At 39.9% G+C, this 15,000-nt stretch overlaps 2 protein-coding genes across 3 annotated transcripts in view; one reads left to right on the top strand and one right to left on the bottom strand.

Moving 5' to 3' along the window:
- LOC107575618 (centrosomal protein of 97 kDa-like) overlaps positions 1-3,945 on the bottom strand; it is a 12,004-nt gene extending 8,059 nt beyond the window's left edge. The window contains exons 1-6 of one of the 2 annotated variants that reach the window (XM_016261975.1): positions 3,764-3,945; positions 3,307-3,452; positions 2,742-2,900; positions 2,566-2,667; positions 2,328-2,441; positions 334-491 (exon numbers count right to left, since the gene is read on the bottom strand). In XM_016261975.1, coding sequence (XP_016117461.1) covers positions 334-491; positions 2,328-2,441; positions 2,566-2,667; positions 2,742-2,900; positions 3,307-3,452; positions 3,764-3,938 — 854 coding nt within the window. In that variant the 5' untranslated portion in view covers positions 3,939-3,945. Of the gene's footprint in view, positions 1-333; positions 492-2,327; positions 2,442-2,565; positions 2,668-2,741; positions 2,901-3,306 lie in introns of both variants that reach the window. The other variant, XM_016261976.1, reaches the window with a different exon arrangement.
- Positions 3,946-3,959: 14 nt separating this feature from the next.
- LOC107575619 (60S ribosomal protein L24) lies at positions 3,960-7,317 on the top strand. Its single transcript, XM_016261977.1, has 6 exons — positions 3,960-4,049; positions 4,174-4,249; positions 4,488-4,598; positions 5,548-5,684; positions 6,314-6,377; positions 7,191-7,317. Exons 1-6 carry the CDS (start codon positions 4,045-4,047, stop codon positions 7,269-7,271), a joined length of 474 nt encoding a protein of 157 aa, XP_016117463.1. The 5' UTR covers positions 3,960-4,044; the 3' UTR covers positions 7,272-7,317.
- The last annotated feature ends 7,683 nt before the right edge of the window (positions 7,318-15,000 follow it).

Below are 15,000 nucleotides of genomic sequence, written 5' to 3'. Positions count from 1 at the left end.
GTAATGCAGCTGCTTTCTCAAGACTACATATCGCATAAATCAGAGGATCTCAAGTTAAAGTCTTCTATTGTCTTTAATAACTGTAATTACTGTACTCAGGTGTTTGTTAGATGGTCCACAATCTTTTTTTGATGTATTGTTGATGTGGTCCACTAGCTGAAAAAGTTTGAGACCAGCAAATGGATAAAGGCTAACCCTCTGCGATCAGAAGAGCGCCTTTCTTAAAGCACTGTCAAATTCAAAATGATGTGTGACAGCCTGTACAAAATGATTTGTAGCACCACAGTAAAACACAGACTGCAATTCTTGTACTGAAAAAGGCATCTAACTTACCCCTCTTTTTGTGAAACCACATATCCATCCAGCACCTTGAGACTGAGACACCAGCTGACGACATACGGGCGATAATCACAGCGGGGCAGAGCCGTGACACACGGGTTACTCATGACGCACAGCTGCTCCAGGCCGTGTAACGGTGCTAGATACGACACCTGCACATGACACACACACAGAAACATATTAAACACTAACATCCATGACACATTATTAGGGCTGCTAGTCTGAATAATTATAATCGAATAATGAATTACATTTTACAGTATAATACATCCGAGGAGAAAAGCCCTCAAATGAAGATGATTCAATGACATAACATCTAAAACTACTGAACACACAAATATGTTCTATTAAACATGAATCAGTCACAGGTCTACGTTCCACAGCAACCCGTTTCTGAAACAGATTTAAGAATTGTTCATTCAGGTTGTTGTTGTGTTGCATCTGTGCTGCTTTCATGCAGACTGACGACTCTGGACGATCCATCGCTGTATTTCTGCCACAAGTGCCGTGTTTGTGAGACGCTGTGTTAAATTCAGAACATATTCTGTGAGATTACTCTCTAGGGCTCAGCGATAAGCCTGGGACCCATCTGAGGTTTTCAGGCCAGGCGACATAAGTGTCACTTGCTCTATTGTTTGTCACTGAACCTTGCGTTTGTTGATCTGGTGAAGTAATAATAATAAAACATAATAAATTTACACATCTGGTGTTGTGTCATGTACTGAACATTGATATTGTGGATTCTTCTCATGATTTTAGTAAATGATTAAAACATTTATAAATAATTTTCTTACACTAAATTAATGAGGCATGAAATGGAAGTTGTGATCATCCTCTCTTCTTTATTGTAATGTTTACCCAGTAAAAAGGCTTTTTGAATGAGAAAAAAAAAATGTAGGGCGGGACTTGATTTTATCCAATAATATATATGGATTGTTGTCATGTGATTGACAGTTTGCCCCGCCCTCACGCACACGTCATCAGAGCAGAGACCAGATGCAAGAGGGAAGTTACTTGGATTAAAGATTACGAGGGCACATGAATTTAAAACATGATGTGTGCACAGATAAATCATTTCTAAATATGGCAATATTCCATAAAAAAATAAGAACTGTCAATTTGACAATTACAACGCTACAATCAATCACGCTCCCTAAGGTCGCAAAACTCTGGACTTTTGGTAGTACCTAGGATAGCAAAGTCCACTAAAGGAGGTAGAGCTTTTTCGCATTTGGCTCCCAAACTCTGGAATAGCCTTCCTGATAACGTTCGGGGTTCAGACACACTCTCTCTGTTTAAATCTAGATTAAAGACATCTCTTTGGCCAAGCATTCAAATAATGCATCTCATAATCTTGTACTGCAGTTATATCTAATCAAATGCACATTATTATTCGTTAGTTAAACAAATCATTTTTGCTTGGTTGGAACAGCAGCTACGCTAATTATGTCTCTATGTGTTTCTCTGTTTCTGCTGAGATTAACATCCCGTGGTAACTAGGATTCACACAAGCTTCAGTCTGGATCCAGAACACCTGAGAAGAGATGATGCAACCCCTCAGAGGACCTCAGATGATGCCAACCCTGAAACAACATACAGAACTACCACATTTTGCTATAAGTTTGATTGCATCATATAATAATTGCTGTTAATAGTGTTCATCGTCTGTTTGATTACGTCTTAAATTGATTTTTCCGTACATTTCTGCCATATGTACATTAACTGAGAGTCACCACTGATAAGCTACCACTAAATATTGTAGAAACTTAATTTGCTGAAAAAGTTGCTTTGCAACGATTTGTATCGTGAAAAGCGCTGTACAAATAAACTTGAATTGAATTTGTCAAACTGATGCACAAGCTGATGATAAACGCATAGCTGAAATGAAGCAAAACAATAAATGAACAAAACCAGCTGAGGACGGTGTTGCTAGTCCAGAAGCTCAAATGTTATGAAGGCGTTTGCACGGTCTGTGTGTTGCGCTGTACCTCGCTCAGGTCTCTGATCTCGTTCTCTGCGAGCGACAGCACAGTGAGGGTCGCTGGCAGGTGAGCAGGAGCGCTGCGCAGCGTCGTGATGATGTTTCCATGCAGAAGAAGAGTCTGAAACAGGCCTTAAATATCGGTTACACAATCACTGTTTTCTCTGTGTTTTCCTAAAAATATTTCTCTTAACACATTATGAGAGATTACCCATGATTTAGCGCTCAAGACAAATGGCAAATACCTTTAACACTGAGAGCTTGGTGAGGTCTCCTATGTGAGAAATATTATTGTCTGACAGATCAAGATGCTGCAGGGAAACGCAGTTGTTGAGCTGCTCGGTGACCTGCACAAACACACACAGATTCAGGAGGAATCAGCCTCAGTTTCAGTGAAATACATGGTAAATGTGAAAAACACCTTGATGTTGTTTCCAGCCAGATTGAGGCTCTCCAGACGAAGCAGGTCCTTCAGGCCCTCGATGTAGCCGATGCTGTTGTTGGGGAGGTTCAAGGTTCGTAAGTGAGTCAGCTTTGAGACGCCCATCATGCGCACCAGACGATTACAGGCCACAGACAGCTGTGAACACAGAGCAGGTCTCTCTCACACTCTCACACGTTTGTACTGACCACAGCTGAAGGCTAGTGTGAACACAGAGCAGGTCTCTCTCACACTCTCACACACACACGTCTGTACTGACCACAGCTGAAGGCTAGTGTGAACACAGAGCAGGTCTCTCTCACACTCACACACGTTTGTACTGACCACAGCTGAAGGCTAGTGTGAACACAGAGCAGGTCTCTCTCACACTCACACACACACACACACACACACACACACACACACACACACGTCTGTACTGACCACAGCTGAAGGCTAGTGTGAACACAGAGCAGGTCTCTCTCACACTCACACACACACACACACACACACACACACACACACACACACACACACACACACGTCTGTACTGAACACAGCTAACCTGCTGCAGAGCTTCGTTGCGCTCCAGGTGCTCCAGCTTGATGATCTGGTTCTGGTCCAGAATCAGCGTGTGTAGCTCGCCGGGACTGAACCACTGCGGATCCAGTCTGTGGAGACCCTGATTCGAAAGGTTTAACAAACCTGGACCTGAATAATAAGAGCACAGGACAAACTCTGAGGAGCTACACATCTACACTGATGACACACTTCAACTGGAGAGAATGCTGCGTGAACTCAGAAGAACGCGAAGATTAAAGCTTCCAGTAGTGGGTGTAATAACGGCAGATTTCAGCACATTATGACAAAAACATGCCAGACGTCAAGTTCGTCCGGATCTCCACACGCTGCGCTACAAGCGTGACATTCCGCACACACGATAGAAGCATGTTGTCTGTCTGCAACGGAAACACATGCTCATCTAATCAATCTCACGGAGGAACGGGTTTTATTGCGCAGACCTTCGTAATGTGAGGTTTGGAGCAGCGGATCGGAGAAGATCGCTTCCGCCGGCGCCGCCATACTTCCGCTGACGTCACCGCCAGGCAACCGAGACACTATTTGATTGGATAAAATAATCTGGAAATAATCATAATTTTGGATATTTTTATAATAACGCAGGCTATAATTATACATAGATTTTATGTTTACTTTGAAAAAATAATTTATGTTTGCGAAATAAGCTCCTTTATAAACCGCGTACCCACAATTCCTCTTCCTCTTCCCTGTCTGAAGCGCCGCCATGAAGTGAGTGAGTCTGTGTTCATCCATAAACATCTGTGAAGTTATCCGCGAAAAGCGCTTGCAGAAGTATTCAGATGTTAATACTAAGTCAGATGTAGCTATTATAACTCTTATTTTTGATGTGCAGGGTCGAGCTGTGCAGTTTTAGCGGGTACAAGATCTATCCCGGCCACGGCCGGCGCTACGCCAGGATCGACGGAAAGGTAAAAGCGCGAACTGTGCTCGTGTTTAGTGCCACAGCAGTGTTTTAATCCGTGATTATCGATTAATGAAGGACTCTCAGCGTGTCGAGATGTGAATATTTACGCCTGGCAGGCTTTATTTGGTGATTTGGCCTAGCGCTAGCACGATGGCTAACCTGTCCTGACCAGAGCTTCTCTGTGGCCTGCGGAGAGTCCGCTGTACTCTGATGATCTGTGCTGCGATCCTGTCGCTCTGCAGGTGTTCCAGTTCCTGAATGCGAAGTGCGAGTCTGCTTTTCTGTCCAAGAGGAACCCCAGACAGATCAACTGGACGGTTCTGTACCGCCGCAAGCACAAGAAGGGCCAGTCTGTGAGTGACCAACACTGGGGCCTGACCCTGACCCTAACCCTGACCCTGACCCTTAACCCTGACCGTGTTCTGCTGGGCTGTAACTAATTACTAATGAGATTTCAGTAATATTAGTTACATCCGTAAAACAGCTGTTACTCTTGGTGCCTCAACCCTGCTGATTTAAAACCCAACAAGCAAATAATTCCTAGATGTATTTTCATAATTGTCAGGACTCGCACGTGCATGGGTTGCTGCAGCAGGCAAGCCTGGAGTATTCAGCAGATAGAAATATTGCATTATTGATTTTGTGGGGAAAAAGATGATCTGAGCACTGTTGTGTAAGCTGTGGCTGTACTTTACTCTGACCAGCATGTGCTACGTTATATTACTAGAAGTAAACATCTTTTTGGAAAATTAAACATTTTCTTACAAACTTATGTTAAAATACATAATGAAATATAATCGTATATGGGTAACGGAGAAATGACAATTAGCTTCAAGCTACACATGACAGTTAATTACATTAATACAACACTTCTTAAATGTCACTCGATCACTAACGAGTGCCTGTAATCACTTCTGACTGCGATCCAGTGTGGGTTTTGGTCAAATAATGAGGCAGAAATATGTCGTTAGTAACATTCCAGATTAAGAATTTTGTGGAAGATACACCGTTACATCTTCTGTGGGGCGTGAAGAAAAAGTAATGTAACTAGTAGTGTAACTAATTACTGTTGCCAGAAAGTAATGAGTAAAGTAACATTACTTTTGGAAGGAGTAACTACTGGGTAATAAATTACATTCTTTGAGTAGCTAGCCCAACACTGCTGGTGTGTAATGATGCGGGGTTAGAGCATTAGAGAGCGGTTTAAATGACTACAGAGCCGGTTCTAGTGTTTTTTCAGCAGATGTTTTGTGTCTAATGCATGTTGAGTGATTGAATCAGGATGTGTGTTTGCTGCTTTAGGAAGAGGTGAGTAAGAAGCGCAGCCGTCGTGCGGTGAAGTTCCAGCGGGCCATCACCGGTGCTTCGCTGGCTGAGATTCTGGCCAAGAGGAACCAGAAGCCAGAAGTGCGTAAAGCGCAGAGAGAGCAGGCCATCCGGTGAGCGCCTCCGGTTCCCTATGCTTTGTCCATCGCTCTTATTTTGTAGTCATAGATGGTCAAATGTGTGTTTTTGTGGTTATGCAGCTGGTTTTGCACGGTTAACTTCTCATGACAAGTTTGCGCTGCGTGTTTGACGCAGCAGCTCTGACCCTGAAGCGTCACTGTCCTGCAGTTTTAGCTCCAACTGACCTGCCTGTATTTTTCTAGTAATTCTGAAGAGCTTGATTGGCTTGATCAGGTGTGTTTGATTGGGGTTGAAGCTGAACTCTGAGAACACTCTGAGATGAAGAGTACAAAAATATTTTCTTAAATCTTTACCTAAACCACTTTAATGCTTTTAATTGACTTTAACAATGTTTTCATGTAATATCTGTTAATCTCAAGTTGCTTTTCTAACGGTCTTCAGACGTCATTGTGGGGTCGGGTATGAATAAGTGACGGTGTGTTTTGGCTCTAGATGTTAGATTCAAAAACGTAACCCGTAAAGTAATTTCTTTTAGAAGTACAGTTCTTAAAATCTTAAATTGGCTTTGTGTGTCACAGGTCTGTGACTGGTTAACACACTGAGACGAGTGCAAACAAAACTAAACATTTCCTTTCTAACTGTGTTTGATCCGATGTTTCAGGGCTGCCAAGGAGGCCAAGAAGGCGAAGCAGGCAACTAAGAAACAACCCACTCAGAGCACCAAGGTAAGAGATGGTTTTAAAGGGATAGTTCACTCAAAAATGAAAATTAGCCCATAATTTACTCTCCCTCGAGCCATCCTAGGTGTATATGACTTTCTTCTTTCAGACTAATCCAATCAGAGTTATATTAAAAATGTCCTGGCTCTTCCAAGCTCCTCCCACCACACTCTCTCTCTCGCGCGTGTATGACACCAAGCGGAAACTAGAGGTTAGGGTTTATAAAGTTTTAAATATGGAAGTTTTTCTTGTAGAAAGGCATTGATTCATTCAGATGGCCTTTATTTACCCCCGGAGCCGTGCGAGGCACTTATAATAATGGATGGACGTAGTTTATTGAATTTCTGCTGGACTATTGAATATCGACATTCACTGCTGTTATAAAGCTTGGAAGAGCCAGGACATGTTTTTAATGTAACTCTGATTGGATATGTCTGAAAGAAGAGTCATAAACACCTAGGAAGGCTAGAGGGTGAGGGAATCATGGGCTAATTTTTGTTTTTTTGGGTGACCCATCTCTTTAAGAATTGTACAAAACGTGAAGGCTATGAGTTACTCTTCAGCTCTTGATCTTTTGTAAGGGATGTATTTAGTGTGGTGTGATTGTTTTTTTGCCCCTTGAGGCGTTGCAGTGTGACTGATTCTGTCACTTCTGTGTCATAAGGTGGCATAGAGTAGAAGGACTATGTCTACACCTAGTACCCTTAATAATGGGTGCTCAGTGTCATTTGTAGCCCTACACATTATTGCAAACCAAATGTAAATCCTTGCGTTTGATTGTCCTTCATGTAGTCAGTAACGTGTTTGTGTTGTTTTTAGGCCCCTGTTAAAGCCGCAGCCAAACAAAAAATCTCCAAGCCCATGAAGGTCAATGCTCCTCGTGTTGGTGGCAAGCGCTAAGTTCATGTTTTGGTGCTTTGTGTATTAATAAAGGTTTCACTGTCAACCTTGAGTGTCCTCGAAGTATTGATTTCATTAATGTTCAGTGATAAAGACTAACCGTGTTAAAGGTGCAATAGGTGATTGTCTTCAGAAACGCCTGTTCACGTACTCGACGCAGACCGTGAGAGTGACGGCAAACATCAACAACCTGACCTTCCTTCCAGGTATTGTAGTACTGTTGCTAACTGTATTCTGAAGTTTTCTCACCAGTGAATGACACGTGATGTATTGTAATAATGTTGTCTGTGAGCGTTCAGGGGGCGTGGCTTTGGACAGAGATTTGCAGGGAGGGAGGGACTATCAGGCTAAAGTTAGGCTTTTCCAAGATGTCCTATTGCACCTTTAAACTTGTATAAAAACACTGTTTGCTGATTGAACAGGTGCCCATCTCTGCTGCAAATGTCTGTTTTTGATTATTTGATTGCCGAACACTGCCATATTACTAACCTGTTTCAGTCTAAAGTGTGTATGTGGTCTCATCTGGTCCACAGAAATTAAGGATCATATTTGATCTGTGCATTTGGTTTTTGTGATTGTATATTAATATTATGCAGAACTTAAACTGAATGGGTTACAGCAGACTTTAATTTTGAACTGGATAATGAGTGTTTCAGTGCAAGATGAATATGGAGCAAATATGAAGGTAAACTCTACAAGGTGCTATTAATTATAATTATATTTCATTTTTTCTTTATACCTCTTATTAGTTATAACTACAGTTCATAAGTCGGTGTCATAAGTTCCTGTTATCTTTCTGATGTCCACATGAAGTATCCTTTAAAGCAGGGGTGCCCAAACTCTGTCCTGGAGGGCCGGTGTCCTGCAGAGTTTAGCTCCAGCTTGCCACACCTGATTGGAAGTTTCTAGTGTGCCTAGTAAGAGCTTGATTAGCTGCTTCAGGTGTGTTTGATTAGCAGACTTTAATTTTGAACTGGATAATGAGTGTTTCAGTGCAAGATAAATATGGAGCAAATATGAAGGTAAACTCTACAAGGTGCTATTAATTATATTTCATTTTTTCTTTATACCTCTTATTAGTTATAACTACAGTTCATAAGTCGGTGTCATAAGTTCCTGTTATCTTTCTGATGTCCACATGAAGTATCCTTTAAAGCAGGGGTGCCCAAACTCTGTCCTGGAGGGCCGGTGTCCTGCAGAGTTTAGCTCCAGCTTGCCACACCTGATTGGAAGTTTCTAGTGTGCCTAGTAAGAGCTTGATTAGCTGCTTCAGGTGTGTTTGATTAGGGTTGGAGCTAAACTCTGCAGGACACCGGCCCTCCAGGACCGAGTTTGGGCACCCCTGCTTTAAATGAAATGAAAACAGTCACATGTCCACAAGCTAATTATGGAGAGAAACTGGTTGGGGAGAACAAACGTGTTATTCTCTTGAGGGGTTAGGGTTAGTAATGTATTTTAGTATTTGGTGTATATATAGTTCAGTCACAGTATGGGTGTGTGATGACATTCAAGGGCAAAAGATAAAATTATTTTACTGTAAATTTGTTTTTATAGTATAGCCTTTTCTGTTGACTTTGAATTCTAGGAGATAAATCTTTTGCTGTTAAAGCTGCAAGGTCAATCAAAGGATTTGGAAAGAAATGTTCCTTTTTCAGGATATTTGTGTTTTAGAGAATTTTATAAAATCCAGATGCCTTAAATCTTTTTTGAAAGGGTTTAGATGGAGGCCCGGTGTCCAAACCTGGGGGCTGTTTCAATAAAAGATGCTAAGAAAAGCGGGGATTAAAGTCTAAAACCTGACTTGAAATATCAAAAGGGATTAAAGCGGTTCCATAAACAACAATTTAAGTTCAATCTCACTAATTTGATCCAGGTTCAGTGGGTCAGGATCATTTCATGTGCAGCTTATTCTTAACAAGCTCTTAATGTCGATCATGGATCAAATCGATACACTATGGCAAATAGGGAATATACTTGTGCTGTTTAATGCATTTGAGACGTTGTGTTTTCCCCAGTGCGTAACACATGTCACAGTTATATTCTTCATCTGTAAATGTTAGAAAACATGCAAATATATCTATTTTGCTGTCGGGAGTGGACGAGGCTTATATGACTGAACGAGCGCTAAACCGAATACTAGCGCAATAATTGAGTAAAATCTACATTTTGCTCAAATATTTGTTGTTGAACATTAAATGTGACCCGTAGAACTTTAATCCAACATTATCATGGATCAAATCGATACACTATGGCAAATAGGGAATATACTTGTGCTGTTTAATGCATTTGAGACGTTGTGTTTTCCCCAGTGCGTAACACATGTCACAGTTATATTCTTCATCTGTAAATGTTAGAAAACATGCAAATATATATTTTGCTGTCGGGAGTGGATGAGGCTTATATGACTGAACGAGCGCTAAACCGAATACTAGCGCAATAATTGAGTAAAATCTACATTTTGCTCAAATATTTGTTGTTGGACATTAAATGTGACCCGTAGAACTTTAATCCAACATTTAAGTGTATTTTTATGATAGCAGTAACTGTAAATCAAATGTAAGCTGGCTAATACAGCCCTAAATAGAGTTAATGTGCGTTCTTATTGCACAGTCTTACAACAGTCTTTAAGACAGTAACAGTCTACAGGCAATAGGCAACGAAGGGCACATGTCTTGGTGGAAGAGTGGAATAACATCACAGCAAGAACAGTGTTGTAAGCTTTTAAGTGAAAACAAATATTTACCTATGTTCAGGGCCGCATTAAGACCTCACTGGGCCCCGGGGCTATGACTTACTGCAGGGCCCCCATCACAATAATGATATATATATAACTTAAAATAGGATTTTTATCCAATCAAAATTTTTGATGCATTGTAGTTTCACAATTTTTGTTACCAATTCCAATATCACAAAATAAAAAATACTAGCCTAAGTAAAAACAAACTTACTGAAGACAAGTAAACAGTCATGAATTACAATAGAACAAAGAAATTGACCTACAAACACTGAAAGCAGAGGCAGCTAAAGTCAGTTAATTTAAAACCACTTCTTTCTGCACTTTTAGGTCATAGACACATTTATTGTATGTGTATTAAACTGAATATGATGTATAACTCATTGGTATGGTAAAATGTAATGCATACTCATCAGTACAATCTTGAATGTACAAAGTCACATTCTTGGTGTTCTTGCATGCTTCTCTAATAAAGAGTTTCTTTGATGACAATACTAATGTTCTTATTCCTTTTGAATAACAAATTGAATAACAAATCTTTCTGACTCAAATCTTAAGCAAGACGTTACACAGCAGACAGCACACAACCGCTAATGTACCAATGCACTAACATCAGTCAAGAAATGGCCAGCAATGTGCTAAATGGTAGCGATATCAATATAATTTGCTTCATAATTCCTCTTTATTCTGTGGAGGTTCAGAACTACTAGCACAAATAAAATCTTCAAACATGGCAGATGTCTGAGAGGCCAACAGTGGTTCATCATTTCTTTTTTTAATTTAATTTAAACGTCAGGTGGTTTAATTCTGTAGATAAGAACTACTTCAGTGTTGTTATAAGGCTGGAGCACACATCTTAAAGATCAATAGCTGTTCTTTGTTCTGTTAAATCAGCAAAGAAGCATGTGACTCTAAGCAATACAGAAAATGCAAACATAGCACAATGTTCAATAAGCCTATCATATTAATAAAATTTCTTCCACAGCATCCTTTACAAAAATAAGAAAACGTGTTTTAGTAAAATGAAAGACAACAACATTCAATTTGGATCCCTAAAACTGGTGTAAATTGCGTCAACATACTTCCGGATTTCCCGTTATGGGGATGGGAAATCACAAGCTGACATATTGGATAGGGGCGGGGTTGTATTGGGCATGGGCGTGGCTTCTGATGGCACACTTAGATGTGGGGGGGGTTGTATTGGGCATGGGCGTGGCTTCTGATGTCACACTTAGATGTGGGAGGGGTTGTATTGGGCATGGGCGTGGCTTCTGATGTCGCACTTAGATGTGGGAGGGGTTGTATTGGGGATGGGCGTGGCTTCTGATGTCACACTTAGATGTGGGAGGGGTTGTATTGGGCATGGGCGTGGCTTCTGATGTCACTCTTAGATGTGGGAGGGGTTGTATTGGGCATGGGCGTGGCTTCTGATGTCACACTTAGATGTGGGAGGGGTTGTATTGGACATGGGCGTGGCTTCTGATGGATGTCACACTTGGATGTGGGTGGGGTTGTGTTGGGCATGGGCGTGACTTCTGATGTCATTGTTAACTGTTAAAGTGATCTTGTTGTAGTTGTTGTGCTGTTAGTTCCAACCATAATTAAACACACCCGATCCAGCTAATCACGTCCTTCAGGCTTATTTAAAAACTACATGGTGTGGGTGTTGGAGCAGGGCTGGCACTAAACTCTCCAGGAACGGAGTTTGACACCCCTGCCCAAGACACTTGAAAGACGTAACTGTGTGTTTCAACAAGCAAATTGTGTCAGGGTGTAAATACCAATACTGTTTTAACAAGGTATTTCTTCACTAGCCATAGTTATCTGACATTTAGAATTACATTTGAATGCATTACAATTAAAAATTAGATAACTCAGAAGAGATGCAATTATGAACTGACAAGAATCATAAATATAATAATGTCTGTAAATGTTACAGAAAAATAAATAAACAAAGAAATGTTCCCAGAACACTGATTAAATGTGAATTGTGACTTTAGGTAAATTTTGTGTTTTAATTCACCTGTTTGTCTGCATCACAGAAAGAGGACAACAGTCTGCAGTGGAAAATGTCTGTATATGTGAGGTATGATAATAACAGTGCTGTACAGATAAGATCAGATTAATTAAATCAGAATCAAAACACACTCGCATGCTGAGAATATATCCTTCCTCCACCTGAGTCTTGATACCTGCTATGTGTGAATTATAAAAGTGAATTGTGTGAAAGTATGGCTGTAGCGGATAAACTGATGATTTGATGGGAGAGTGGAAGTTACGCAGGCATTGATCATTGAAATGCTTCACTGGTCGCTCGGCATGAACATATCCTGCCCTTGCATTTGTATTTGTATTTGTATATGTATATGTGAATTTGTGTTTTTAGGGTTAGGGTTATTATTCTTACGAGTTGAATCATCCCTTGCACCCAAAGAGCACCGAGACTAGAAACCCAATACCCCGTGCAGCACTTCTTTTGCATTCTTTATTTCACTGACACAGTTTGTTGTAAAAGCCTCACAGCTTCAGAAGCCTCATTCGGCACATCCCTACATTTTACTTTTACATTTATTCATTTAGCAGATGCTTTCATCCATAGTGACTTATAAATGAGGAGTTTTAGGGCCCAATAATTAAACCCTTGCTGGAACTAGTGATGTTAGGTCCAACACCAAAGCTTTGAAGTTTGTATAAAAAAACAACTAATTTCACATTAAAGCACTGTATCGGAGCTGTATTTTGTCAAAAGCACATGATCTATGACATCCGAAGCTTCATTCATCTGAAAACCACGTGACTGTTTCAGTATCTGGTTCAAACAAAGCAAACCTCAGCACTGTTTCCTTTACATTATATTACATTTTAATGCATTAGCATTATGGTTTTTCCTAATATCGTAATGTAGCTTATATATGAAGCTCAAATTAACTTTGCCTATATATGAAATAACAGTCTAAGGACGGTGGCAGATTTAAAACAGACAGATCGTAGATTTAATTTAATAATTTATGGTTCATTTATTTTACTGCCAGTATGATGACACAAATGAATGACTTTGACAATGACCATTATTTATATACAATAAAGTAAAATAAAGAATCAGTTGCAGAACCAGATGTGAAGCCACTGGCTGTAATGGAATACAGCACTTTGGAAGGGGCTATTCATTTTTATGACTAATAGATGGCCACAATGGTAAACCGTGTTAAAAAGCTTCGAGTAATGAGTCTTTTTCCGATACAATTGTATTGAAAGCTTCGATGGTTCAGAAAGCTTTACTTCGCCATCACTAGCTGGAACCAGTTGAAAAACCAGAGCACTAGTGATGTTACATATGACACTGAAGCTTCAAAGTGCGTATCGAGTAAGCAGCGCAATTTCTCACAAAGTTCTGTGCTGGAGCATGTATTGTTTTCAGAGAATCACGTGATGAAAGAAAAACAAAGCCTCACTTTCTGTCCAATCACCTGCGCGTGTCGGAGTGTACGAACCCCCAGATCTTACTTTTATGAGTAAGTTTTCATTCAGACTTATTCAATAACATTTTAAATACCCAGTCATACAAGTAATATTAAGAATAAAAATTATTTTAGAAAAAATTTAATGTTTGGCATATGCAATTAATATATGTACACATTATTCTTCTATTACATAATATTGATATTCATATTGGCATTTAATGCCACAGTTTAAATTATTTTATCAGAGAGAAAAAATTCAACAAACACACACACACACACACACACACACGCAGAGTTAGGGATTTTTGTGGTCGCTGCTTCGTCCTACGGAGCGTCTTTCACAGGCTTTTGGATGCTACACAGTCAGAGGAAAGCCTCAGTGCTTCATGAGGCTTCATTTGCCTATCACTACATGGGCATTTATATCTGTGCTGTGGTGCATCATGAGATGTGGGAGAAACCAAACTAGAGGATTAAGTGGATTTTTGTTGTTTTCAAATTTAATTAGTGGAACTATGCATAAATGGCTGTTAAGCAATAATTTGTGGATTAATGCATGTACAAAATTTATAATCTTGAGATTTGGTTTAATGAATGTAATTCCTTGTCGCTTGCATCCCCGTCAATGGTTGTGTCCATGAGTATAAATGCTCACAAACTGAAATTTCACAGGATCAATGTAAGATGGAGGTTGGAGAATGAGTAACCTGCTGGACATTGAAATCATTGTGAATGAGAATATTTTTAATGTTGTTTTTTTTTACTTGTACTTTATTCTTGTAATTATTTACCTAGCTTGTATAGTTATGATTTTAACGGTACTGAAACATCTAATCCAGGGGTGGCCAAAATTTAGTCCTGGAGAGCCACAGTCCTGCAGAGTTCAGATCCAACCCTAATCAAACACACCTGAACCAGCTAATCAAGGTCTGAGGGTGTCTAGAAAGCTGCAGGTGAGTTTTTGTCTGCATGTACAGTTTAAATGTGTGTGTGACCTGGATGTTAAGAGCTGCATCAAGAGACACCGCCTCCGAGGTGAGTATTCAGTGTGTATTTTGAATGTATATTTCCATTAATGTCTCTTTATTTTTTTTTTCTTTTTTTCCTTTTCAGGTAAGACTCAATGCTGGCACGTTCTAAAGGGACTTCATTCTTATTTTGTTCAGAAACAATCTGTGAGCTTGATGATTAATAGTTAATTGCAATTTCAAATGCTTTGTTGTTGCTGGAAATGGGTGAGTAGCATTCAGAAATTCACCCACATAAATCTTGAGTAGGTTTATTTGTATATTCATTTGGTTCTGAGCAGTGCTGAATCATAATGGTTTAAATTGTGGATGCAGACCAAACACGGTTGTTGTAAAGCATTGCTGTGCATGTGATTTTAAGTCTGAGTAAAGCACTGTTTTTGTTAAACCCTTGATAGTCAACATCCTCAATGTCATGCTGATTGTACAAACTGGAATGGATGAGTAAAAATGTTTTGATGCAAATTGTTACAGCAGAAATTGTCTTTTTTTTTTTTTTTTTTTTT

This window comes from Sinocyclocheilus grahami, unplaced genomic scaffold, assembly GCF_001515645.1.
Source record: "Sinocyclocheilus grahami isolate Dianchi unplaced genomic scaffold, SAMN03320097.WGS_v1.1 scaffold2759.1, whole genome shotgun sequence".
Lineage (NCBI taxonomy): Eukaryota > Metazoa > Chordata > Actinopteri > Cypriniformes > Cyprinidae > Sinocyclocheilus > Sinocyclocheilus grahami.
The sequence above is the reverse complement of the archived record's forward strand: the minus strand, read 5'-3'. Positions and strand labels throughout refer to the sequence as shown.